General features: G+C 42.4%; 3 protein-coding genes across 4 annotated transcripts; all 3 read right to left on the bottom strand.

The window, feature by feature from the left end:
• Nucleotides 1-1,354: 1,354 nt before the first annotated feature.
• Nucleotides 1,355-10,810, bottom strand: mknk2b (MAPK interacting serine/threonine kinase 2b). The gene is made up of 14 exons (XM_037248959.1): nt 10,678-10,810; nt 9,982-10,193; nt 9,570-9,660; nt 9,337-9,438; nt 9,157-9,254; nt 7,548-7,627; nt 7,392-7,465; nt 7,177-7,281; nt 7,002-7,057; nt 6,824-6,919; nt 4,417-4,611; nt 4,126-4,290; nt 4,006-4,046; nt 1,355-3,926 (listed from the first exon to the last, which is right to left on the bottom strand). Exons 2-14 carry the CDS (start codon nt 10,030-10,032, stop codon nt 3,650-3,652), a joined length of 1,431 nt encoding a protein of 476 aa, XP_037104854.1. The 5' UTR covers nt 10,033-10,193; nt 10,678-10,810; the 3' UTR covers nt 1,355-3,649.
• A 4,852-nt stretch (nt 10,811-15,662) lies between these two features.
• On the bottom strand, nt 15,663-18,625 carry mob3a (MOB kinase activator 3A). Its single transcript, XM_037248971.1, has 4 exons — nt 18,399-18,625; nt 16,960-17,508; nt 16,155-16,357; nt 15,663-16,048 (listed from the first exon to the last, which is right to left on the bottom strand). The coding sequence occupies exons 2-4, from the start codon at nt 17,375-17,377 to the stop codon at nt 16,019-16,021; spliced, it is 651 nt and encodes a 216-aa protein (XP_037104866.1). The 5' UTR covers nt 17,378-17,508; nt 18,399-18,625; the 3' UTR covers nt 15,663-16,018.
• A 419-nt stretch (nt 18,626-19,044) lies between these two features.
• On the bottom strand, nt 19,045-24,448 carry LOC119121419 (tyrosine-protein kinase ZAP-70). 2 transcript variants are annotated; one of them, XM_037248952.1, is made up of 13 exons: nt 24,330-24,448; nt 22,003-22,426; nt 21,710-21,870; nt 21,483-21,621; nt 21,331-21,409; nt 21,188-21,210; nt 21,068-21,107; nt 20,705-20,900; nt 20,427-20,633; nt 20,083-20,275; nt 19,646-19,786; nt 19,460-19,572; nt 19,045-19,392 (listed from the first exon to the last, which is right to left on the bottom strand). In XM_037248952.1, exons 2-13 carry the CDS (start codon nt 22,405-22,407, stop codon nt 19,269-19,271), a joined length of 1,821 nt encoding a protein of 606 aa, XP_037104847.1. In that variant the 5' UTR covers nt 22,408-22,426; nt 24,330-24,448; the 3' UTR covers nt 19,045-19,268. The 2 variants fall into 2 exon arrangements, with proteins under 2 accessions (XP_037104847.1, XP_037104848.1); XM_037248953.1 differs by having other exon boundaries at nt 22,003-22,417; nt 24,330-24,406.
• Nucleotides 24,449-24,854: the final 406 nt, after the last annotated feature.

Here is a 24,854-nt window from a genome sequence, read left to right as displayed (position 1 = left end):
ACAAGAGGGCGACAATCAATGCAGTCCAGAACCAACGTTGGAGCTCAGTCGCGCCCATCGAAGTCTGCACAAAAGTCACTCGGCGGTTGCATCAGTTACTTCCGTCTTGCCCTTTTACGTATGCAATGCCCAAAAACATGTTATGCAATCAAGTGACTTTCTGAGTTACTAACTTACACAGTGTACGGTAAATACAGGCATGTTTTTCTGTTATATAATATTTCATTATGCACTGTACAACCCTTTTGTTGGAAAGTTTGCCTCTTACTGTGAAGAGTCAATATAACCGACAGAATTAATAAGTGGTCAAGTTTGGAAAGGTGTTCTCAACCTTACCTTTGGACAGATACAGTACACAAGTTTATGTCTTGGTCATTGGCCTCCCTATTGCCTACATACTGTACGGAGAAGACAGGAGATTGTTGTCACATGAACTCAACAGCCAGTACTTGCCAGACATTCCTGCAGCTCATTCAATGTGCTGTGGTCTCTTGGCAGCCTCCCTGACCACTTTTGGAAGGGCATCCACTTCTTTGTATTGTCACATTTTTTAGAAGATGAGTTCTTTTTGACCAGTTCAATTTTAAGTTTTAAGAGTATGTCCATTTCTATCAGCATTTCATATTTTGTTTCACATAAAGTAGCATGGTGGAGCAAGGTGATACTAGCTCTTGCAACAGGTTGCATCAGTCATGTATGGTGAGGCCTGTGGAAAACCCCACAGTGGCATTCTGGTGGCTGATGAGAAGTGGAACCACATACACGTCACCACAGGTTCAGGGAGTGTTGGGAAAAGTGAGGTGGTAGTTTTACTTATACCCAAGGACATGTGACACAGCTCAAATATCAGTGAGTGTGACTGATAAGATGATTTACGGCAAACAAGCCTCACTCAGCCTTGGCCAAAAGATAATGCTAGTTAATGTGAAACCGGCGCGAAAGAAGACAGCGCATGACAAGTATCTGGTTTCCAATTCCTACTTTACAGGAAATCATTGAGCACAATGATTAATTGACATCACGTGAGTTATTAAAATAATTTTATTGCTTTTTTTTTAACAATGCAAAATTCTGGAACTGCAATCATTCACAAAGTGCTCATCTTAAATCAAATGTATCCAATTTCCAACCAATTTTTACTTTACAGGAAATTAATGAGCACGATTAATAGAAATCACACAGACACGTGAGTTATTAAAAGCATTTTATTGCCTTTTTTTTTTTTTTTTTTAGAAAAACAGTACAAAATTCTGAAACAACTTTTGTTGGAACAAGTGTTGCCTTGAGTGAACTGCAATCATTCACATGGTACAGTAAAGTGCTTATCTTAAATCAAAATAGGGTTATATTTTTAAGGATGAATTTAGTCCAAACTTCTTCCCCAACGCGCGTAGAGATGGTGCTAAAAATCAAGCATTGGCTCTCAAGCCTCATTTTAAGGACTGTCCTTCTGCTACAGCAGAATTGTTGACCTCACACTTGAGTTCAATTAGGAAGGCTGCTATAAGTATTGCTGGCTTTTTTTGCCTGTGAACTGCAAATTACAGGAAGGGTTGATACTGTTCTAATGAATGACTTAAAACACTCCTGTACGTCAAAATGACAAACATAAAAAGTGAGAGGCTAACAATCAAACTTTCTCCCCCCGAGACAGTTTTAAAACTGCCATTTCACCAAAAAGTAGAAACGATCATGACCAAGAACTCTTACACCAGTCATGATTGAGTATTGTGTGCGTATTTTGATTGTAAATATCAAATCCAGTCCAAAACCTTGTGATGTTTGAAGGGGACAAGAGAAAAAAAAAATACTGAACTGTATCTGGCGTTTTAAAACCCCCAAAAGATTGCCTTAATCATCAGCTTAATGCAGTTCAATTTAGCAAAGTAGGTTCCCAAATAGAGAAGTGAATATACAAATTCAAGTCTTATTATAAGACATAAAATCCCATGATGAATCTGGAGGTGATTTGGAAAGCTATTTCAGCATCCTGTTATCAGCAGAGTGGATCCTTTAGCAAGAAGGTAACCACTTTTCGAGTACCATTGCCAGTGGATGGCCGTCTGTTCGGTTGGGACACCTTCCAATGTGCCAGGTCATGACTTGAATCCTCTTTAGTGAAACGGACTTCGTCGCTTTTATCACTGTCTATCACACTCACAATTAACTTTTGACTTCTTTCGAGAATTAAAACAATTATTGCCAACTCGTGAAACAAATACTGTCTGGGCAAGAACGCTCCAGCTCAACTCAAACTTCTGCCGACTTGCACACTCGCAACTTAACGTACATTAAACAAACTTAGGAAACCAGCCGGTGATTCACCTGGACTCAACCGCACCTCCATGACAATCACCAAGTACAAAATTATAATAAAAAAAAGCCATACAAAAATTAAAGACAAAAAAAAGCGGCACATTCACATGGAGTTTTTAACATGGGAAAAAAAAATAAGGTAAACATAATACCGCTACACATTTCTGGAAGACTTTTTTTTGTTATTTTTTCCGGAATGTTTTTTTTTTTTTTTTGTTTTTAGATGTTTTTTTGGGAGGGGGAACTGTTTTCAATTATGTTAATTGGAAATCAACATCTCAATAAAAGACAAAGCATTAAAAATGCTGAAGGTTCAAATAAGTGTATTCAATTAAATGAGGTCACATTGGCCAAAATGTGCTTTTCAAACCCTGAAAGAGAGAATTCTAACCTTCAGTGCCAAAACGATGAAAGTCAGCACTGATGCACACATTGATGGCATATAAAAAAAAAAAAAAAAAAAAATACAAAAAAAAAAATACAAAAATGAAACACCATATACGCCGGGTGTGGCCATGGGACCCAAATCCTTGATGAAGGAAAAAAAATAATAATCTTACTGTGATCATTCCGAGCAAAGCAACATACCAGACACTGCTCTAGTCGACCAAATAGTAATACGTACTTTAGATCTGCGTTACCGACAATACGGCAACTTATACATCATGGCTGGCAGTGTACGAACATTCTCTGCTCTTGGAGCTTTAATTGCGTAGCCGCCAAACCAAATTTATTTGCAAAACTCTCATTTTGCTTTTGAGTGGCGAACAAAAGGAAAATAAATACTGTAGCTTTTGCGAGCGACTCCCTGGCCACACAATAACCACCAGGCACAGACAGCATTAGCTTGCAGCTCTTCCAGCACCCCTCTGTACACCTTCATCTTGGCATATTGCATAAGCTTGTATGTATGTATGTGCAGACTGACCATTGGTGCGGCGGATACATACAGTCAAAGAGAACATTCCAAACAACTTAATTCACAGTGGATCCAGTTGTAACGTGGGGGGGGGGGGGAGCAGCATGAAAGATTGTCCTTTGGTGTCGGAGCTTAGTTTAAAACTTAAGTGTTGAAAGGAGGGGGTTTATTAAATTAGAAAACAGTTAACCTCCCTCCCCAAAAACAGAGACATCTCCAGGCTGATGTGCTTCAGAAGTGCTGCCGAAGGTCAAAAGGCATTTTACAAGAAGGGCTGCGGTCTCCCCCTTACAGCGAGGCAGAAAGAGCCTGAATGGCGAGGGGACCGAGGCCAGCTAGAGTCAAAGACAGGCAGGGAGAGGAGGAGGAGGAGCAGGTCTTCGCGGGAGGTCTGAGGTCAACGTGGAGGAAAGTTTAGGCACAGTCCCCCACAATAACAAGAGGGGCCAAGAGCTGACGCAGCTCGGCGGCAGAAACGGGGCCGCTCTTGGGCTGGCTGCCGCGCTGCCTTCGCCTGGCCAGCTGCGAGTTGGAAGGAGGAGAGAGGCGCACGGAAGAGCCACCGGCAGCGGTGACCACAAAGGGGGTCTCCAGCTGATTCTGCTCCTCCATGCCGTCCCGTTCGGCCAGCTGCCGATTCACAGCCATGGCCTTGTCCGCAAAGAAGGTCAGATCCCTCGCATTGCTGTTTCTGAGGAAAAGGAGAAAAAGTTAGCGCAACTAAGAAGTGTTTAGGATCAAAATCGTGCATGGCCGACGATCTGCCTCACCTCTGATGAAAAACTGGAGTAGGCAAATTGTCAGACGCACCCTAAGAAAGAAGACGAGAACATTTAAAAACACATCCTGATTCACAGAAGTAGCACAATGGCTGGATGGTGGATACTCACCCCCTGCACCCAGGGGTGCTGCAGCACCTGGCTAGCGCTAAGGCGATTTTTGGCATCCCGAACCAGTAGTCTGGATATAAGGTCTTTGGCACTTGAGGTGATATGAGCCCATTCTTTGTCAGGAAACTCATACTTTCCTTCCTGAATACTTTCAAACAGTGTGTTCTACGGACAGAGAAATAAAATGAAATCATAATTTTCAACAAATAATATTTTTTAACAAAATCCAGAGCAATTATTATTATATATATATATTTTTTTAAAGTCTGCATGATTATTCCGCAAGCTCACCTGGCATCTGTGGCAGGGTTCACCCAATTCCCAACCACAGTCACCCCCACAGTGGCCCACAAAGGGTGGATAACCACTCAGCATGATGTACAAGATAACTCCCAGGCTCCAGAGGTCGCAACGTTTGTCATAAATAGTCGCCTCCTCGCTGAAGGCCTCCACCACCTCGGGCGCCATGTACTCTGCCGAGCCGCACTGTTGGGGGGGGAACACCACACTTAGCCACAGGCTTGGCAAACAGCAGCGCACATCAAGAGTCAAATCTTTTCTTTCCTCACATTCCTCAGTTTAGCTGACACCTCGTGTTGAAGCTAGAGGCGTAAACTGGGGCGAGCTATAAAAGTCACATGCTTATCTCTACAAGGATGGGCCAGTTACAAAAAAAAAAAAAAAAAAAAAAGGGCACTGAGCAGCTTTTCTTTGTGTGGCAAGTAAAAACATGTTGTGCAACAATCCCTGCACAGCATCAAATGGGGCAGGTTTGCAGGAACATTGAGTCACAACTTGGACCATCCAGCTGCACACAGTAAACAGTGGACTCAGGTCAAAGGCAGGCGAGCAGGCTCTGCTCTGACGTTGCCTTGTTATGTATCCAAGACAGAAATTAGGCCAAACACTGAGCTCAGCAAAGAGGATTGGACATCCTGCAGAACCACAGACTGGGCTCAGCCACTTACATAACACACACACAAAAGCACCAATGCCTTAATGGGGGGGAGCAGGTCACTAGTTTACAAGACGCTTCATTGAAAATTCAATGGTGCCAGAGGTCATCTGCCCGTTTACTTAAACTGTAAGCTTTTTTTTTTTTATGCAGTTTGGCTTGGAGACCTAGGCCAACTGATCCCTCCTTGTCTTGTGTTTACATTGAGCAAGACTATTGCAAAACATCCCGGCAGCTCCTCCTCCACCATAATTTCAACATGAAATGTGTTGCGCAGGAATCTGAGCTCAAACAAAGCTGCTTCTGTCGCAGGGAGAGAAAAAAAAAATCCCAACCCCCACATGTCTACCATTGACATGTCTGGAAAGCCTGCCTCTGCAGACAATACTTGAAAAAAATCAAAAGAGGCAGGCCAAAAATACAACTCAATAAAACTTCAGTTAGCTTGGTCCACGTGCAACTCCAGTGGACAACAGCAGAAACGAGGGGCTAACACGAAACTCACACAAGCAGTATGTCACGTACCCACAGTTTCTTCTACGCAACACAAGCTGGGACTTTCCCGTGACCATGTGACTAGTCAGCCCATAATGACGCCACTCCTGCGCCACAGCTCTGAGGTCGGTAAACAAGATTACCTGGTGAGCTTTCAGAGAGACTTGCCAATAGGATAGCAGCCACAACTGCTTTAATTTTAGCTCAATGGGACTGTCCCTGTGCAACGCCTCATTTCCGCTTCTAACCATCTCCCAAATACTGCACACGAGATAAATATATCCTAAATAGCATGGCGGATAAATGCAATAGATGCAAAACTATGTATGTAAATCGTTTTCAACTGCACAAATGAAGCATGACTGGGGGCAGAGAAATGAAAATCAGATAACATTGTTGCCGAGACCTATGCAGCGAGAGGAGGAAAAAAAAAAAAAAAAAGCAAGCTCGGGCACAGGAACAGGGTGACCCTCCTCCACGCACTCATCTCAACCAATCACATCTCAGTTGCTAGGTATGGGAGGGGAGGATAAAAACCTTGATATCTTTTGTATAAAAAACATCAGGAAAAATGTAGTCTTGTGGTCATGGTGCATTAAATAAGCAGAGACAGCGTGGCTGTCTCCATATTGCCTCACACATTTGTGTGAGTCTCTTTAAACAAAAACACGGCCTTGGCAGTTCCTCTCCATCCTTCCACGACTGTTCCAATACTTCCGAAAACCCTTGCTGTGGCTGGCTTGTTTTTGCTAACTATATCTGCACATTATCTTATCTATATGGCTCTTCATTATCGATTTCAACAGGAAGATGAAGTTACCACGAGTGTAATCACAGCCCCCACAACACACAGCATTCCTTTGGGCTAAAAGCGCTGCCCCCTCTCCCTTCCCTTCACCTGCTCTCATCCATCCATCACGTACACACAGACGGTCTGCGTCAACACATAGCAAATGCCAGAACCATAAGATGGCGGAGCTTCCCACATATCACGCCACTCTGCTTCGGCATTGAGACGAATGGTGAACAATCATAACCTTCAACTCTCGGGTATTTACAACTGATAAGTAGGACGTGTACCTTACACCCAAGGATATCGAGCAGGCTGATACCATAACTACGATAACAGAGCGTTGCCAGGCCGGGGAATGAAAAAGTCATCAGCGGGCCGTGCTTAACACCATCATTGCGCCACATGTCGCATATTATTAGCACAATCATTTATTGAACGTGACATGATGAACTTACAGGCGTGAGGAGCTCAGGAGTGGAGATGGGTGAGCTGTCACTGTTCAGTTTGATTCCGCTGCCCAGGTCGAAGTCACAAATCTTGACTGGGGAAATCTGACAGAGGAATAACAAGATTAGAAGAAATATTGAGACTATTGTCGAGCTACAAAAATAAAAAACATTTGCGCAGACTTACCTTGTCTGCACTTTCACAGAGGATGTTTTCGGGTTTGAGGTCTCTGTGTGCCATTCCTGGAAATGAACAAGCCAAATGTCATGTTTCGGAAAAGTGTATTGAAGCCAAAATGGTGAGCAAATGTTCAAAATGAAAACATTAAATGCAAAAAAAAAAAAAAAAGAGAATTTCTCACCTTTGTTATGCAGGAAGTCCAACGCACTAGCAATGTCCTGCACAACAACTCTTGCTTCCTGCTCACTGAAGTGCTGCCTTTTGTGAATGTGTGCCAAAATGGACCCTAATAGGAGAAGGAAACAAACACATAAGCTACTTACAAAAAGAAAAAGCCGCCATGAGTTTTATAAGGCAAAATGAAGCCTTGTGCGAGAAGCGCTGCAACTCGCTAACCTCCTCGGAGCTTTTCAAACACAAGATAGAACTTGTCTTCCTCTTCAAAGAACTCCACCAATTCCAGGATGTTACTAAGACAAAACAGCAAGTCAGGCAAAATGTCGTCTCAGCAAAGTGATCCAATTTTATTTTGGTCGAGTTTGTGATCGCTACCTGTGGCCCTGGCACTGGTAGAGCATTTCGACCTCGCGAAAGACTCGGCTGCGGCTGTGGCCTGGGATTTTTTCAATTATCTGGAAGAAAAACATTTCAGTTCACCGCTTAGTATGGGGGAGCAAGTCATCAACTGTAGTTAAAAATAAAGGGCGGATATAGAATGGTATGCCTCCACCCACCCACATTTCATATGCCATGGAAAGTTAATAGCAGGCCTTGATTTCCCCAAAAGGCACCGCACCCACCCTGTGCGTGACGCACTTGCAAAGTGACTTCAACCTACTTTGCCTGCTACCCGACAAACAAAGATAACCAACAGTCACCAAGCATCTTTAAATTTAGCACCGTGTGTCAGCCTGATTTAAATCTCAAGTGCGCTTAAGTCTTCCTCTTTTGAAACATTCCGTGAGCTAATCCCAAACTGTTTACGGTAAAAATAAAAGCGTCTAAATATAACCGCGCTCTGCCATGCGGGGCTTAAACCACCGAGGGGGCCACCGGTGCCGTGCCAAGAGAACCGTAGACTGCTGACACTAAAACCAAAGGCCTGAATGTTCCAGTCGTGGCCAGTTATTGTTTGCGTGGATGTTGTGCGCGTTTCTCTTCCTGGTAGCTGGATTACATTTGCTTTTCAAAGCCATGCGTCTAGGATTAATGCACGGACAAGAGCGCCGCGCTCATAAAATCAGACTTGGCAGCTCAAACTAGCACCATGGTGGAGTGGAGTCAATATCACACCAAATATATAAGAGTGTGTTGACAATTATGGGGAAAAACAAGAAGGTCAAGGAACCATCTGACAGGTAGGTGTTAAAAATGCACAGCCTGAAGCTTTGTTACAATTGCAACTCTCCAGTCTAGGGGGGAGGGATGCGAGACGGGACATCTGGCAGAAGCTGTCTGAGCCCCCCACCACCATCACCCTCCCCTTTCAACAAGCAAGCGACCTACTGCACACGCAGAATGGCAAAGTCCCCAGGGATCATCCATAATGGCGTCACAGTATAAACAATAGCAACAGACCCTGGTCACGCCATCAAACGCTTGCCTCAAGTCGTTTTAATTATTCATTTCCATGATACGGACACTATGTGACCAACTTAAACATCTTGCTTGCATGAATTCATCGAACGCAAAACATTGCACTCTTCACACTGGTGCAGAAAAAAACATTTTGCAATGTTTCACTTCCTCATGTGAGGATATGCCGTTTTCAAAACAAGATAAAGGCGTGTCTTAAAAGTTAAAAAAAAATTGCAGAGAGGAATAAAAACCATGTAAAAATCCTGGGTGACAATGCCAGCGCCGCCCACAACCCCCCCCCCACCCCTCTTCTTCCCCTATATGACGGTTTTGTTTTGGCAGCACACAATGTTCTCTCTCGCTCGCTCTGAGCATCAACTCTGCACGCAGTAGGAGTGGAATGAATGGGAGGGATATATATCCCTCCCTACTCTGTGAGTGGCTGGCTGCATGTAAAAACAGCAAGGGGAGTGTCTGCTGACTGCAGCTAATTCCAGAGCAGCAGTGGCACACAAAGAGAATCATGTGGCAGCCAATGCAAAGAGTCCTGCTTTCCAATCAAAACACGATTGTGATGTCTTACCTTGACAGCATACTCTTTGTTGGTGATAAGGTTGATGCACGTTTGCACCCTGGCATAGGCACCCTCTCCCAGTACTTCATCCTGCAGTCTGTACACATCTGCAAGAGGTTGAACGAGAGTTGAATCTTCATGCGAGGAAATTTTACGTCAAGCCACTGTCGGCAGAAAAGTGATTTTTACCTTCAAATCGTCCAGAGAAACTGTCTGTTGCCCTGCAACGCTTCTTCTTCTTGTTCCTCTTCTTGGCATCTGGGATGTCTATGGGCTGGCTGGAAGGTATGTCTGTCACAATAGGCAGGACATTAGTACAAAGGTGACAAATATGCAGCCACAACAAAATGCGTCACTCCAAAACTAAAGCATCAGAATTAGGAGATGGCCACTTTAAAAAAAAATAAATAAATAATACCCACCATGCCTTGAGGAGGAATCAAAATCAAATGATGAATCAATAAGATGAGATCCATTTTGGGTGAAGCCATCGGTCGCAAAAGGATTTTGGCCCTGGGGAAGAAGATATTGAAAATAAGCGATAACTTCCCCAATACTCTCTTGGCTCAGCTGTGCCAAGTTTGAATCCAACAAGAGGAAACTGGCTTATCCTGTCTAAAACATAACAATAAAACTCAAGGCCTACATCAAACTGCAATTGGGTTATAAACGTGCTGGAGCAAAACTGCTGCCCTACTTTAGCTAGCTGCATATCCACCCATGCATTAAGGGTCATAAATTCAGTGATTCAAAATAGTTTGATGATTAGCAGTTCTCTCACGTGTGCAATAAAGCAAACAAATACACCCACACATGCGCACAGATGTGACGAACCTTAAAAGAGCGATGGAATCCAGTGACTTCGGTGATTTTATTTTGCACCATTTTGCTTCGATTTGGGAGATTCGTTTTGGATGGCGGCTGCGGCAGTGGTGTCTGGACTATCCGATTGCACTTTCTCCGAAACTGAGATGTTTCAGAAAGAGTTGCAACAGATCACACTGGGGAGGGCTGGTCAGCTTTCTGCGGTGCTTTAAACCGGAGCCCTGTGGACAACGCAAACATGCAATGCCATTATTTCGAACGCTGCCAAGTAACGCAAAGTAGATTTAAAAAAAGAAAAAGGGAATTACCCATGTGAAGGAATAAAAAAACAAATTCGAAGTACCCAAATCTGACCTATATTACGCATGGCACTGAATTTACAGAGGAAACATCACATTTTATGCTCAAAATAGGTTTACAAAAATTGCGACGTAGCGCTAACTTGACCACAAGCTAAACAACGCGTGCTAAACTACAAGCTAGCAGCGAAGTGGCTGACGTAAAGTTGCCTTTTAATGTTGTGTGTTCATCTTTAGTAACCAATGTGAAACATCAAGAAAAAATGATCAGGTCATTTTTTTACCCTTGCGTAAGATTTAAAGCCAAACAACCAATTATCATCGTTTGCACGATTAGTGGCGCATACAATTAACATTCACAGCAAAAAAAACACCAAGACAGGTAAAAACAGAGACTTGCACTTACCCGATTGTTATTTTTACAGCTCCAGTGTTAGCGTCGTGATTGGACCCACTGCTTAGGCAGCCGCAGAGGACGGTCGTGGGGGAAAGGCCGATTGCAAGGATGTGGAAGGTGGTGGAAAGCGAGCAGCTGCAGCCTTTTTATAACCTCATGGTTGACTCCTCCTTGGTCACGCCCCTCCTCTTCGGCCACGCCCCTAACTTCTTCACATTGCGTCAGCAAGCTAGAACAATCATGTGCTTTCTCGAAGCGGACCTCAGTGGCTGTGTTCCATTTCGTATTTCCGGGACGCCTTTAATTATTTTATGAGACGAAAAGTCTAAAGATACATTATTCAACCAATAGATGATTAATTGATGGTGATATATCTATTTGGAAGGCCATTCACGTGGCCACTGCTGAAGTCTACTCAGCTACACTGGAATTAGAATCAAAGATAATGTTTGTACAAACGAAATGGTACCAGACCACATAGCAATGGTTCGTTTCCACAGTACGTGTAGAGCACACCCCAGCATTGTCATTGTTTATGATCTCGTCACGACAGGAGGCTGGTGCAACATGTCGACAGACAAGATCCACGAGTTTAAACAAAGCGAGCCATAATATCACAGGAATCTTTTTCAATGTGGCTGTCATCCGGGATTCAACTTGGTCAGATGGACATTGACCCATCTTGGTTTAGTGTATCTAAGCACATGACCCCTGCTACCTTGACCTTTTGTTTCTTCTACAATACACACGTAGACTCTCACATCTTATTGAATTGCCTCACATAGAATAATTATTGTTTGGTCTATTTTAATTTAGTATTATTAGAAGCAACCCAAGATATAAGAGCCAATGCTAGCTAGATAGCAAGTTAACAATGTTGTATCTGGCCTTAATAATTCAATTTGGGGATTTAGCTGACAACAAGATGGAAAAGAATATTGAATAGTAGTGTAATGAATAATTTTTGATGCACAGAAATGAACATTGGACTTTTTGACAATACAACAAGATGTGCCATATTAGTACACGTACATAGGCTGTTTATCATTTGGCTGTTGGATATACATGGCCTAGAAGTGTTTTACCTCCAAATATTTGTCGTAATAATTTAACGGCTTTGCCAATACTGTTGAGTTCGCATCGTCATAATAGTCAAGTGAGGACGCTTTCTATTCTTGAGCACTTTTCTGAACTTGAATCAACAAGAAATGCTCTCTCAGAGATTCCTAATTATGATTTCTACGAATCAATCTCGCCTTGAGCGCTAAACAACTAGGTGAGGGTTCTGGACAGTGCTTACAACCTTTTGCCAAGCGCACGTGGCACATTTTGAAGCCTGATGATGAGGCTGCCTGAGATCTGTGTGGAAACTTTATCTCATGCTTGTGATAATGAAAGAAATCCAAGATACCTGATGATCTTCAAACATACTCTGCTGATTGTGACATTCCGGAGATCTAGCATACTCGTGCTATATTCTGTTATTAAAAGCAAAATTAATTTTACTAAGGCGCATGTTCCGGGATAGCATATTAGTAGTTAGAATGCATGGATACAGTGGAATGGTACAACAAAAAATATCTCAGCAGACCACCACTGAAGTGTCCCAGTGAAGACAAAGTTAAGTTGTTGTTGTTTTTTGACCCAAATGCATATTATATATTTGCTCTACATGTGGCATGCCCTTATTATGAACTTTTGTTCTGTCCTGCTGTGCACAATACATTTGATTGTTTATCAAGGGAGTCTCAGCTGAATCCATGTAAGGCTTGTTTTCAGTACTTTTTCTGTCTTGTGACTGGAGGCTTCCTGCTCTCCTCCCTGTTTCAGCTTCCACCCCTCCAACATCCACTCGTTTGGTAGCAAACATTACGCAAGCATAAGGCCGACCGTCCCTCCCTTTCTATCTGGCAGCACACGTTGTAGTGTGTTGAACGTTTTCGAAGAGCGAAGCTTGGGCCAGGAGGAGTGGGGAGGGGGGGGGGGCACAATGTTACTACAGGTCAAACCCAAGCAGGACGGGCCATCATAAATAGCTTCAGTTAACAACAATGTCATCTTTGATGGCTCTCAGAGGATATCGGTTTCTGACGGGGAATGCTTGTAATTTGGTATGTCCCAGTTGTTGTTTACCATGTACATGGTGTCAGTTTACTGTATTTGAAAGACTGTCTGCAATTAGCGCCAAAATATGAATGCACGCACGTGGTGGCCCCTATAGCTAGCAACTCACTGTGTGCCTCACACAAACTATTTGAGTCCACAATTTGGAAGTGTGGCACGGTTGTGTGTTTTCTGTCAATCATTCCGAGATAACCAGAATGTTTTGTTTTGTTTTGATTGATAGGTTCACTGAATGTACGTTCCAGGTTTTCAAAGAGCATTGGACCTGTCCAGAGAGATGTACTGACTACATTTTTTTATTTCAAGGTTTAGGCATTTGGGACAAGGAATCATATTTGGTAAACAAATAAAGCCGAAGTTTGCCTGTGTTGTTTTTCTGCAGGTACTCCGACATCTTCCAAAAGAAAACATGTTCGACTCACAGATGGCCCAAAATCAGGTCAAAGAGACTCCAGCTCAACTGTGACCTGAATGAAGAAGACAAGTGGATAGATGAATAGACTAAATATAAAATCATGGACTTGTGCATGTGCAAATGCATTCACATGCAGCACATAGAAAGTAAGGCTAATAAAACTGCCACAGATTGAGAAGATCAAATTAAGCCGCATACATTCCTCAAGTAGTAGTAAGGTCACAGTGCTCTCAAGTATGCTTTTTCTAAGAAGCAATCCCTCCAAGACACTTCTCAGAAAATAAGTTGTCATCCAGGAAGGTCTCGCCAAAACTCTTGCAATTTGATGTGGTTCCGTTTGTAAATCAAAACTAGAAGCATCCAAATTCTATATTGCTCGTTTTGGGTGAGCTTGAGTCTTGTTATCTAACCATTTAAATGTACAACACCGTTTTTTTCAAACAAGTCCTGTCCTTAAATTCCTAGAAAATACATTCCGAAGGGCAAAAACAAAACTCTCAAACCGTTAGGGTGTGTTCACTTTCCACACTTGTGTGCTGAGTCACGAAACCAACAGTGCAAATACTGACACTGTGCCATCAAAACAACATCTAGGAGAGGAGATGGACTCTCTTAAGTCTGATTGGTGGCTTTAAGTTCTTCCCACTAGTCCACGGCCTCTGGCTCGCCCTTGCCCTCATGTCTTGCGAAATGCTCAGTCCAATCAGGAGCAGAACGAACACAACACAGACTCACGTCAGGCAGGGGGAGGGGACAGTGTGCACCACATGCACTGCACGGCTCATCTTGCACGTAGCATGCATATGCTTGCAGGAGTGCGTCCATTCAAAAGAGAGAGCAAAGAGAGGAAGGATCGGGTTGCTGGAGGCCTTGAGCTCCCTGGAATGCTTGTTATTGAAGGGCGGAGTTATGGATTTATATTTATTTAAACTAGGGGTCGGGAAACTGGGATCTGGGGACTCCTAAAGGTTCCGTGAGCCGTAGCTTGGGGGTCCACAAAATAATGATCATTTTAAAAACTGCATACATAATTGAGGATAATATAATATCGGCTTGGCGCCATCTAGTGGTGTACTGATGCCAAGTTCCCATGTTGAACTCAGGGGAGGAGCTTCATCAGTGAGGCCATAGCTCTGTCGAATAGAAAAATGTGCTAACATCAATCGCGTCCATAATTCACACAAAGGCTCATGAGCCTACGAATAAGGTGGACTGCAAGTAATCCTCCTGATTACGTCTCACGTAAATTTGCCATCGCTGTCAGTCCGATTTGCCCTTGACGATGGCTTCATGTTGGTCGTTCAATAAATAAATTGATGTGGAGCATCAAAATGTTACTTCCCGATTCAAGCACTAGGGGTCGCAGTTTTTCCATTGTGAGGAGCCGATGGACTGCATGTGCAGGGTCACAGAAATTCAAAATACTGGTCAAATAATGTTTCTCCCAAGGTGTTTATTAAATCAGATCAATGTGAAAAGATTCAGATTTTCCTCGTTTAAGATATTTTTCTCTTTATTCGTTATGTGACAAACACAGACCTCAATAAACGACAGTTTTCATTTGCATTTACACGTTAGCTAAATATTTAGCTTTAGATTCAACATTTAGGTGTAAGATGTATATATTGACATTTTAATAAACAAGATGACATTGTTGCAAATGTACAAAAAAACTCAAATTTTTTTGTACTAAACATTCTTTCAAAGAAATGTGCCAATTTATTTATCCAAGTTCTATGTGTACTGTCAGCATTTCCTCACTTGTCCTTGTGTCCAAGAATCCATGTAATTATTGACGTCAGCCGCGTCTAAATCCAGCGAAGTTGTCCTCCAGCGTGTTCCTGAGTAGTTGTTGACACAGTCCTACAAAACAGGCTCCATTCACCCTCCCGTGGAAGCACTGCCCTGGTTTATTACGTAAGTCATTGAGTAGACTCATTAACCCGAGACAGTGCAGTGAGCGCAACCCCCAAGCACAAGCCCCCTTGCTACTGCACTGTTTTACAGCCAGGCGGAATGATTGACGACTCAGTGCTTTTCTGCGTCTGACGCCATCTAGTGGCCTGTCGAAAAAACGCTCTCATCTCGTGTTTGGCAGCAGCTTGTGTCACGTGAGGCTCGGCTCGGCTCGGGTCTCGTGTAGGAGTTGTTCGGTATGTGCGACATGCGCCAGCAGATCTGACACCTGAGAAACTGCCTGCCGACTGGCTGGAGGAGACCGAACGTGTACCCGATAAGGTTCTAGTCACCTGCCAGCCATGTTGTATTTTTAGTTCTCATTTCAGTGTATAAATCCGACAGGATTGCAACATTGTTCCCAGAAATGAAAAGGAATGGATGGAAGCAAACCAGGAATTAGGTTAAATACTATTGGATAAAATGCATTGTAGCAGGACCCTAACTAAAAGAACCAGATTTCAAAAATGCATGAAGAAAATAAGACAAGTAGCTTCACTCAAGTTCTAATCGAGTAGAAACTTTTAATGCAACAAGGTGAGCACAACTGTACAGTAACAACTCCGACTAATTTCATTTTGGACGAGCAAATACATGCAGGAATGATTTGAAATTCAAACAAGAACAACAACATAAACTGTTTTGATAAAATGTTTTCACTTACAACTTGAGCTTCTTGGTTAAAATCTACAGTCCGTAGCTAAAATAGATTACAGTACTTAAATATAAAAATAAACTCTTTATGAACGTATTTGTCATTTAGAATCTCAACTGCAGTTTTTTTTTCTCTCCAATAGACGGACGGACGAATGTGATTGTCCGGCTTGTGAGCATCCGCAAATTAGCTCGGCCTCCTCAGTGGCACATCCGAGAGGTCATCTCTTTCTGTGGAGAGGAAAAAAAACCATAACTGTGGCACACCCAAAACGATACACATGGCAAAGCTAACTTGAATTTAGTAATGCTATGTTCAAATTTTTTTGGGAGTTACCAGAGGCTCCAGCTCTTTGTGGTCCGTGAGGTTGAACTCTGTGACAAAGTAATAGAAATGCTTGTAGCAGGTATTGACGTGAGCCTCGGCCCCCATCTGGCTCACACGGTCAAAGTGGTGAATGTAGACGTGGACAAACACCCGGAAGAGGCGGGATAAAATCTTCTTAGCCACTTGCATGAAGGTCTTCGGGAATGGAGTACCTTGGGATCACACACATGGAGACAAGTTTATTTTGCTTGGTTGAGCTCGCACTCCTGCCACATGTAAAAGCACAACAATTGGGCCAAATTGTGACTCATTGAGGACATCCTTTTCTCTCAGCCATCCAATCACATCCCTGGGATGATTTTCCAGAAGGCATCATGAGTGTCAGTGTTTACCCCCACCACAAATGCCTGCTGTCCGTTGCGTGACCCACTTTATAAATCCTTTGCTGGCATGTTTCTGTGGTGATTGAAATACAAAGCCACAACAACCTTCCCTTTTCACAGATGCCATGGCAACAGGACCGTAGCCTTGTAGATTTACTCCAACATTTGACTCATCTTGAGTGCAGAAGTGCATCTCCCTCTGATCTTATCTACTAGTATTTTTATTTTTTAGTATTTTGCAGTTTTGGCATTGCGCATTTACCGAATAATTAAGATAAAGATTTGAATTTTTTGACAAGGTTATCACACAAAACACTAAGTCTCACACAGAGCTGGTTTATAAAAGGTGTCATATTTTTGGTAAATCGTCAAAATATTTTCAACACAGCGCTTGCTGAAAAAGACCAGTAGCAACTTGTTTCAACACTTACCGACATTGGTGGGGAAGATGTTTTCATTGTTTATCTGTACCTCGATCCAGTCCATGAGCAGGCTCATGTATTTGGGGGCCGAAAGCGCGGTGGGCCTCTTGTACTTGTGCTCGTCCTGCCAGCGATATTCGTACTTGGGCCCGCCCGACATGACGGGACAGGTCTGATCGGTGCACGAGTCGCTGATGGTGCCGTAGATGAGGTTGATGCGGTTGAAGAAGTCGACGACGTGGACCGCGACCCAGTCATTGAGGTCCTCCCCGTGCGGGAGCTGCACGGCCTGCTTCAGGTCCAAGCCGGCATTCAGAGAGGCCTGGGCCTTCTTGTGAAGCTCAAAACGCTGCGTGCCGGGTTCAAACTTGCGCTTGGGCCGGAATGTCCTGTCTTTGTTGAAAACCTGTTTCAGGGCCATGGACATAGTTGCACGCCGAGATCCCGGGGAGATTAGCTTTCAGCACGTGGGGTGAATTAGTAACTGATTTACTAGAAAGCTGGCAAAGCCGTGCAGTTCTTTAAAGGCTGTTTTTTTGGGGAGTGTTTGTTTACGTTCTGTAAGGAAAGGGAAAATGGGTGGTTGGTTAGCAACGCTATTGCACATCAGCGCAAGTAACACATATGATGAACAATTAAATAAAATAAAGACTAAAAATAATTGAAGGTTTAAACAAGTGATTGTGCCTAGGTACAGTTCAATTGCAATCCATTTGCACGTAACCTGTTCCTTTGTGACATTTGGGTTTGATGATGAGGTTGTTCTTGGGCAAAATGAGCGCTTTGTCTCAAAGGTTGGGAAACACGAGTGAGTGTCGGTCGAGTAGATTACACAACATCTGCAGCATCTGTGTCCCACTTTTGACACTGACAGGCCTAATCTCACATGCATGTCTAATGGGTGTAAATTGTTTTAATCTGCGAATATTTAAAAAATGCATACAACATTTGGATCAACGTTATCGCCGTTCCCTCAAAGTTCAATAGTATAAGGGAAGGCTTGCATTTACGTTCAATACAATGACTCACTTCCTATTTCAAGAGCTGATCCTCATCGTGAAACTAGAGAATGCTCGGAATGACAATAAAACCACGCTCAACCGCCTCTTAACGGTTTAAGAAGAACCTAATACAGATCTAAACTTGACATTTGGTCAAATGAAGTTTAGTTGAACACAGTGTCCCATTTGATTCATTGTTTCCGACAGGAAAGCGGGAGATTAAACAGTGCGACTGATGACGACTGGAACTTTGTAACGAGGCTAGCTAACGCGCGGTTGGACTTGTTGCTTCGAAAACACTTAGCACATCCAAATAGTTGGACAAAATACCTAACTTTGCAACCGAGTCCATATAATATCGTGCATATATTCAAAAGAAAACAGTCGGTATATCAAAGAGATCAGCGATGACGAAATCGCAGTGGAAAGCTACTTTTCCGAACTTACTTGTTCCGCCGCCTTTCCGCTCCGCCAATTCGATCTTTTGTCCAAAGTATCCAGCAATCTATCGACACTGTTCTATCGATAGCGTACAAAGATTAAAATGCGCAAACGTAATGCCATTCATACTGCAAATTTACTGTAAATTCCACAAACATGACACCTAAGTAAATGAAAGCAGCTAACATCAGACTCCTCCCTTCAAATGAAAAAGTCACGTCAGTAAGTTACAGTTAGCGTTCTTTCAACTTCCGGTGTCGACATTCAAAGTAATGGCTCAAAGACTTTTAACTTGTCAAAAAAGTAATGCTACGTGGACACCAAACACGGCCGTGAGCGTGACGAATCGCTTAATACGTTTGCGTTTTACCGTGTCACAATATCACAAGCCTATCGATGTTTGTTTATCGAGGAGACATTTTTAATATTTACGTAAAATTCCACAAAGGTTACATGAAGACAAATAGTCAAGCTGGAGCAGAAGAAGTGCTAATGTCGGTATTATATTTGCAGAAGTGTAACCCATGTTTTCCCTAATGTTTTACATGTGGGTAAATATTCAACTGGCTTTGCTTTTTTTGTTCCCACATGCATAATCACTCAGTATAAAACCTTTATTTTATGGAGATTAATCATATTTGTTTGTTGGGGGGGGGAGCAGTTTGCTCATCAATGTGAAGATACAGATATTCAAACAGACAAAAACAAAAATGCAGCTAACACTTTTGTTCCAGATGCTTAATTATGGCCAGCAAGCCTTTTTTAGCTGTATCACTGGCCAGTGTGCACGGCTGATAAATAGCTCTTTGTTTTGCTTGTTTAATGATCAGCTGAATGGACACATTGTGTAGCCATGAAACAGAATGTGCTTTGTTTTTATGTCGACATGTTTGGCTCTGTGGCAGTGGCAGCACCCAACGGCTTAACCTTTTTTGATATGGAATAATGGTAAGCTCTCATGGTCTCTTCCACATTTTTGAAGTCAGGACGATCTTCATGTCTGGTGAGAAAGGATAGAATTAGCACCCAAATTAAAATGATGATGAAAACAATATGGATTGACTTACTTGTATTGCCAGCATTCTTGCATCAGCTCATACATTCGATCAGGACACTTGGGCGGACAAGCCAAGCGTTTCTCACTTGCAATGAAACTGTTCACCTCCACTTGTTTCATTTTCTGGACAGATTTGAACAGATCACAATTCAGAGTGTGATTCTAAGGTAAGCCACTGCTCCATATGTTCCAGTACCTTGTAAGGTTTTCCGCCATACGAGAAGGCTTCCCACATGGTGATGCCAAAACTCCACACGTCACTTTTACTGGAGAACTTGCGGTAGTTAATACATTCAGGAGCATACCACTTCAGCGGCCATAGTCCTGCAGAACGGGCCTGTTCAAAGATTCGTACGACAAAAAGACTCGGCTCATTGGTAACAACCTGGGCTTTGGAATCAGAGAGTCATGGTCATGGACAACACAATAACTAGTTGCTGGTGAGATGTTAGTGTGCTTGTAAGGTTGTGTTGAATATTACCAACATCCAGTCATTCAGTTATGTGATTCCCACATTCCTTTCAGATCTGGGTCAGTGAATCAGGCCAAAGGGACCAAAGCTTAATATTTACCTTACAAAGATAACAGTTGATGGTGATAACCTAACAACCACCAACAATTGGACCTCTGTACCTTGTAGTACTCGCTGTCTGTTCCCAGGGCCTTGGAGAGCCCAAAGTCACTGATTTTGGCAAACTGTCGGTTGACGAGCAGGACATTTCGAGCTGCCAAGTCCCTGTGCACAAAGCTTTTCTCTTCCAGATATTTCATTCCCATGGACACCTGGTGCATCAGGTTGACAATGTCCTCCACTGATACGCTATCCCTGGATGAAAACATGCAAGTCCATCAATTGAAGACTCTTAAATGACTCAAAGGGTGATTTTTAGTGATCTACCACCGTAGTTTGAATGTGTGTAATGTTAGTCGAAAGAAATTGCACCAGAACTCCAGCTGTGATATGAAGTCAAACGTACTTATTGGAGGAGAGAAACTTGTTGAGCGGTCCATTTGGAGCCATCTCCATGACCAGCATGAGACTCTCAGCGCTGCATAAGCCCAGCATCCGAACAATGAAGGGATTACTCAACTGGTGCATGATCTCTGCCTCCCTCATCATCTCCTCCTTCATTAGCATCTCGTTGTCACTCTTCAGCACTTTGATGGCTACATCTAACTGGCCCCTGATGGAAAAGAATCATTTGGCATGGAGAGTTTTCCAACAAAAATCTTGGTTTATCAAACGTTTTCTCACTCGTCAGTTTGGAGGACACCTTTCTTGACGCAGCCAAAGTTGCCCGAGCCGAGCTCCACCTCATCCATGAAAAGCCGACTCCTCTGAATGTTAAACATCTTAACGTCGTTGGGGTTGTGATGAGGGTTAAAGCCAACGCAGTCCATGGGAAGAACATTTTCTGGAGGCGCAGATGGGACTGCCTTCACAGTCGCAGCTATCAAGCAGGAAACACACATTTGAATGCAACAGCAATATTTATCAAATAAAAAAAATATATAATCAAATATTTTAACTCCCTGTTTCAGTTCTTAACACCTCAACTGACTTTTTCATCAATTAATAACAGAGATTGTGCATGATTGTGCAATGTAGGCAACTGACCTCGAGGTGGCGGTGTGTAGCTATTTAGGCCTGTTCGCCTCTGCAAGAATGGATGACAGTCAATCGTTTCATTCAAATGTAACAGGAGGAATTCAACTCGTGATCAGCATTCATACTCACGGTTGCGGGGAGGCTCGGTATCTCTGATTTTGGTTTGGAAAGATATTTGAGATGTAAAACAGAGAAAAAATTGCAATTAGCGGATTAAGCGTAGAAACTTGCAGTTGGATAATTCAGAGATATTCTAGAAAGATGTTCAGTACTTCCAGCAGCTTTGCTGACGCATGCATCCCCCAGAGTTGTCACCATTCCATCAGGTTTCAGCTTCAGGTACTCTACCAGCTGGTCAAGTAAATCAAATGTTTCGAACTGAAATTGAATAAGTATGACAAAATATTTACAGGCCTATACGTACCTGCCAAATAGTGTCAAACTTCATTCCGTCTGGCATGTAATATTTCCCTGACTTGTCTTGGAGGATCTGGTAGTGATAAACAGATCTTCCATACATCACAGACAGTGCAAAGGAACCAGAGTCCTCTCTTTCACGGATTCTGAAGAACAATAAAGGAAAGTTGTCTCGGAAAAGCCATAAAGTGCTTTGACAGGATAAAAAAAAGTGCATAAACCTGATCTACTTACAGGAACTTGCCATCTGGTTGTGTTCCACAGTAAAGCAATCTCTCACATTCCTGTCGGGGGATTTTGCCGTGATACCACGACATCTTCTCGTGGGCCATGGTGGCAATCAGCTTTTCTAGTTGGGGCGCTTGACTGATGATAGCCTGCTCCATGGCTTCACCCTGAGTTGGTCGGAAGAATCAATAACTGACAAAACAACTTGACTGGTTTACACTTATTTGTAATTGCTTAAAGACACCACTAGATGGCAGCAGATTTGGTCGATGCTACGGCCCGACTCAATGCCGACCAACCTCAAGGTTCCAGGTCTGCTTCACATACTCCCTCAGCATGTTTTCTTTCAGGCTGTCAAACAAACTGGGCCTGACGGGTGTGTCCGAGGAACGCAAGCAAGGTTTCTTCAGAGCACACACCAGCCCGCTCGGGTCCTTGCTGTAAAATTCACACAGCTCAGCAGGCCCACGGTGGGGTATGCCTCCTGCGACACAATACGTGTCATTAAGCTGCTTCTCTATTGGGTAATGGTGGAACTTCAAGTTCCACACCACAGAGAGGACATAGCCACCCAGACTACGCAGACACTGCCGTAGCAAGAAGAGGCCGTCGGCCATCCCGGCTAGTTTTAAATACTGCTCGGCTTCCGAGCGACTGATGCTGCCGTAGAAGAACGGCAGTTCTGTTGCGGGGTCAGTGGACATGATGAAGAAGCTGAGTTGTCTGGAGGACAAAAAGATAGAAATGGGAAGATTTGACATAAATCTTGAAATAGTTTGTTATAGTTAATGAAAATACAAGCAATGTAGACGCCTAAAACGAGATCCTCCTCCAACAGTAGGTTAACAAATTAGCAGAGCCTTTTTTTTTTTTTTCCTGGGACTGTCACAAAAGCAATGTGGGAGGCCTCTCGTGACTTGATGTGATAGTTGACAAGAAAACACCCACACAACAGGAAGTTGTGGTCCACTCACACAGCCTCTTTTCTCTAACATTTAATTCTTCAGTTGAGCAGGTGCTTTTTGGTAAGAAAAAAAACACACACACCAAAATTCAACCAAAATTATACACGATACAAAATTAGATTATATAATTCTCTTATTATCAGTGTGCGTTTGTGCACATTAACACACGAAACGTAAAACCCAACTAACATTCTTAGATTTGACTAAAGAAAAATACCACAGACACAATTTGTAGTCAAACATCACGCTTATCCGTCTTCCATTTTTAAAGTAAATGTAGAAACGATATTTTTAAATTGATGGCAAAGCAGTGTGATTTTGATGATGTCCTCAAAAAGCCAAAACCTCAGCTTCCGAGCAACACATGCCAAACTTTACCAACACCCGCAATGGACAACTACAAAGTGGCCACAGGAAAGAATCTACTGTGACCTGAACTTTTTCTCCCCTCACCACAACAAAAGTCTTCAGAAGCCACAATGTGGACCAACAAATGACAGGAATGCATTAAAAAAAAAAAGCTCAACTCCATTTATATGTCCTGAAGTTGAAATCTGATTTTAGTTGGGGAAAAAAAATAACTGCAAAGAAAACTCGAATTATGACTGTCGATTTTTCTGAATACAAGCAGTAGTTCAATATTAACGGGCTTTGTGGAAAACAAACAAACAAAACTATGACGTATATTAAAATAAGAACATTTGCATTTCTTTTTAATCGAACAAGATTAAAATCAGTAACCGCGACGCCTGTAGGGACCAGCGCTACAGAAATTGGATAAAATCAGTCATATATGGGCCAAAATTGCTAACTGGGTTTTTATTTCTGGGAAGAATATTGACCTTGGAGGACTTTATGTGATTTAGCAAAAAATGAATTTAAAATCCTACCAATAATTCTTACAGTTATATACGTACGTATGTATTAAAATATATAATTTTCCTGTAGTTCATCATGAAGACAAAACGTAACTGACGTAAAATGAATGTAGCGATCCAAGCCAAATTTAACATACGTATTTCTAAAACACATTTACCAATACGGAAACTGTAATCACGGTGGAATTAATTTCATCAGACCAGAAAACACTTTAAATATTCTTTACGATTTAATTTACAAAGGATCCTTTTTTTGTTTTTACAGTGACTTTTTATGCTCTGAATCACAAAAGTTCATTTCACCTTGACCAAATCCGAAACACTCCCAAATTATTTTGTATAGTGACAATAATGTTTCCAATAATACTCATTTGAAATGTCGACGTTTCCGCCTGTTAACCTGAAAGCATGAACGTGCTCTACATTTTTATGATGGTCTCAACATTTTAAGGATCTTTTTTGTGGTTGTTTTGCTTATTAAATCTAGTACACGAACCAAAGCATGTCGTTGTGCATCATTTTACATCAATGCACGAATCTAACTAATACAGCCGGCTAATAGCAATAAAATGTGTGCAATCAGTATGTAATATAAATTTAAATGTTTTAAATGACACGGAATGCACACTTTATGAATCTAAAGTACATTGCGTTGCGTCACCTATGGATTAATATGATATTGATCACGATATCGTTCGTTAATTTGCAATTTTTGGCATGATGCTGCTCTTAGTTTGCTTTAGCTTGAACGGTAAAGGTAAAAAAGTGACAAAAGTTACTTACCTCCTCCTTTAAAAGTAGACCGAGGTTGTTGCTGCAGAGTTCGGATGCATCTGCTGATGTGTGCAGTGTCAGGTGCTGTCACATCACATCACGTGAGTCCATGAGCAAAAGTCGGTGCTACTGGCAGACACACTAATGCTATGAGGACGTCTATTGAATAAAAAGTCTACACACCCCTAATCAAATGCCAGCTTATTGTGATTTGTGCCATTCTTGTGACTTGTGACCTTATGACCTATAACGGCCTGATTTTAAAAAAGTCATCTTTTGCAAATGATCTATGATCAAATGGTCCAATCGATGCAAATTTCAAAATAGCCCAAATATGTCATTGGAGGACAATGTTCAAACTCTCTCCTTATCAGAAATAGTATAGCGATTGCTGATAAAAGTTGAAATTACAATATTGTGCCACTTAGTGGCAGTAGCTCACTGCAGCTTAATGGTAAGAATAGGTTGGACTGGAAAAAGAATGGATCGTGGCTTTTTAATGTATTTTGTTTTTTCTGGACAAAAATAAGGAGG

The sequence above is a fragment of the Syngnathus acus genome, chromosome 4 (assembly GCF_901709675.1).
Source record: "Syngnathus acus chromosome 4, fSynAcu1.2, whole genome shotgun sequence".
Classification (NCBI taxonomy): domain Eukaryota; kingdom Metazoa; phylum Chordata; class Actinopteri; order Syngnathiformes; family Syngnathidae; genus Syngnathus; species Syngnathus acus.
Note: the sequence above shows the minus strand (reverse complement) of the source record. Positions and strands in the feature narration are given on the sequence as shown.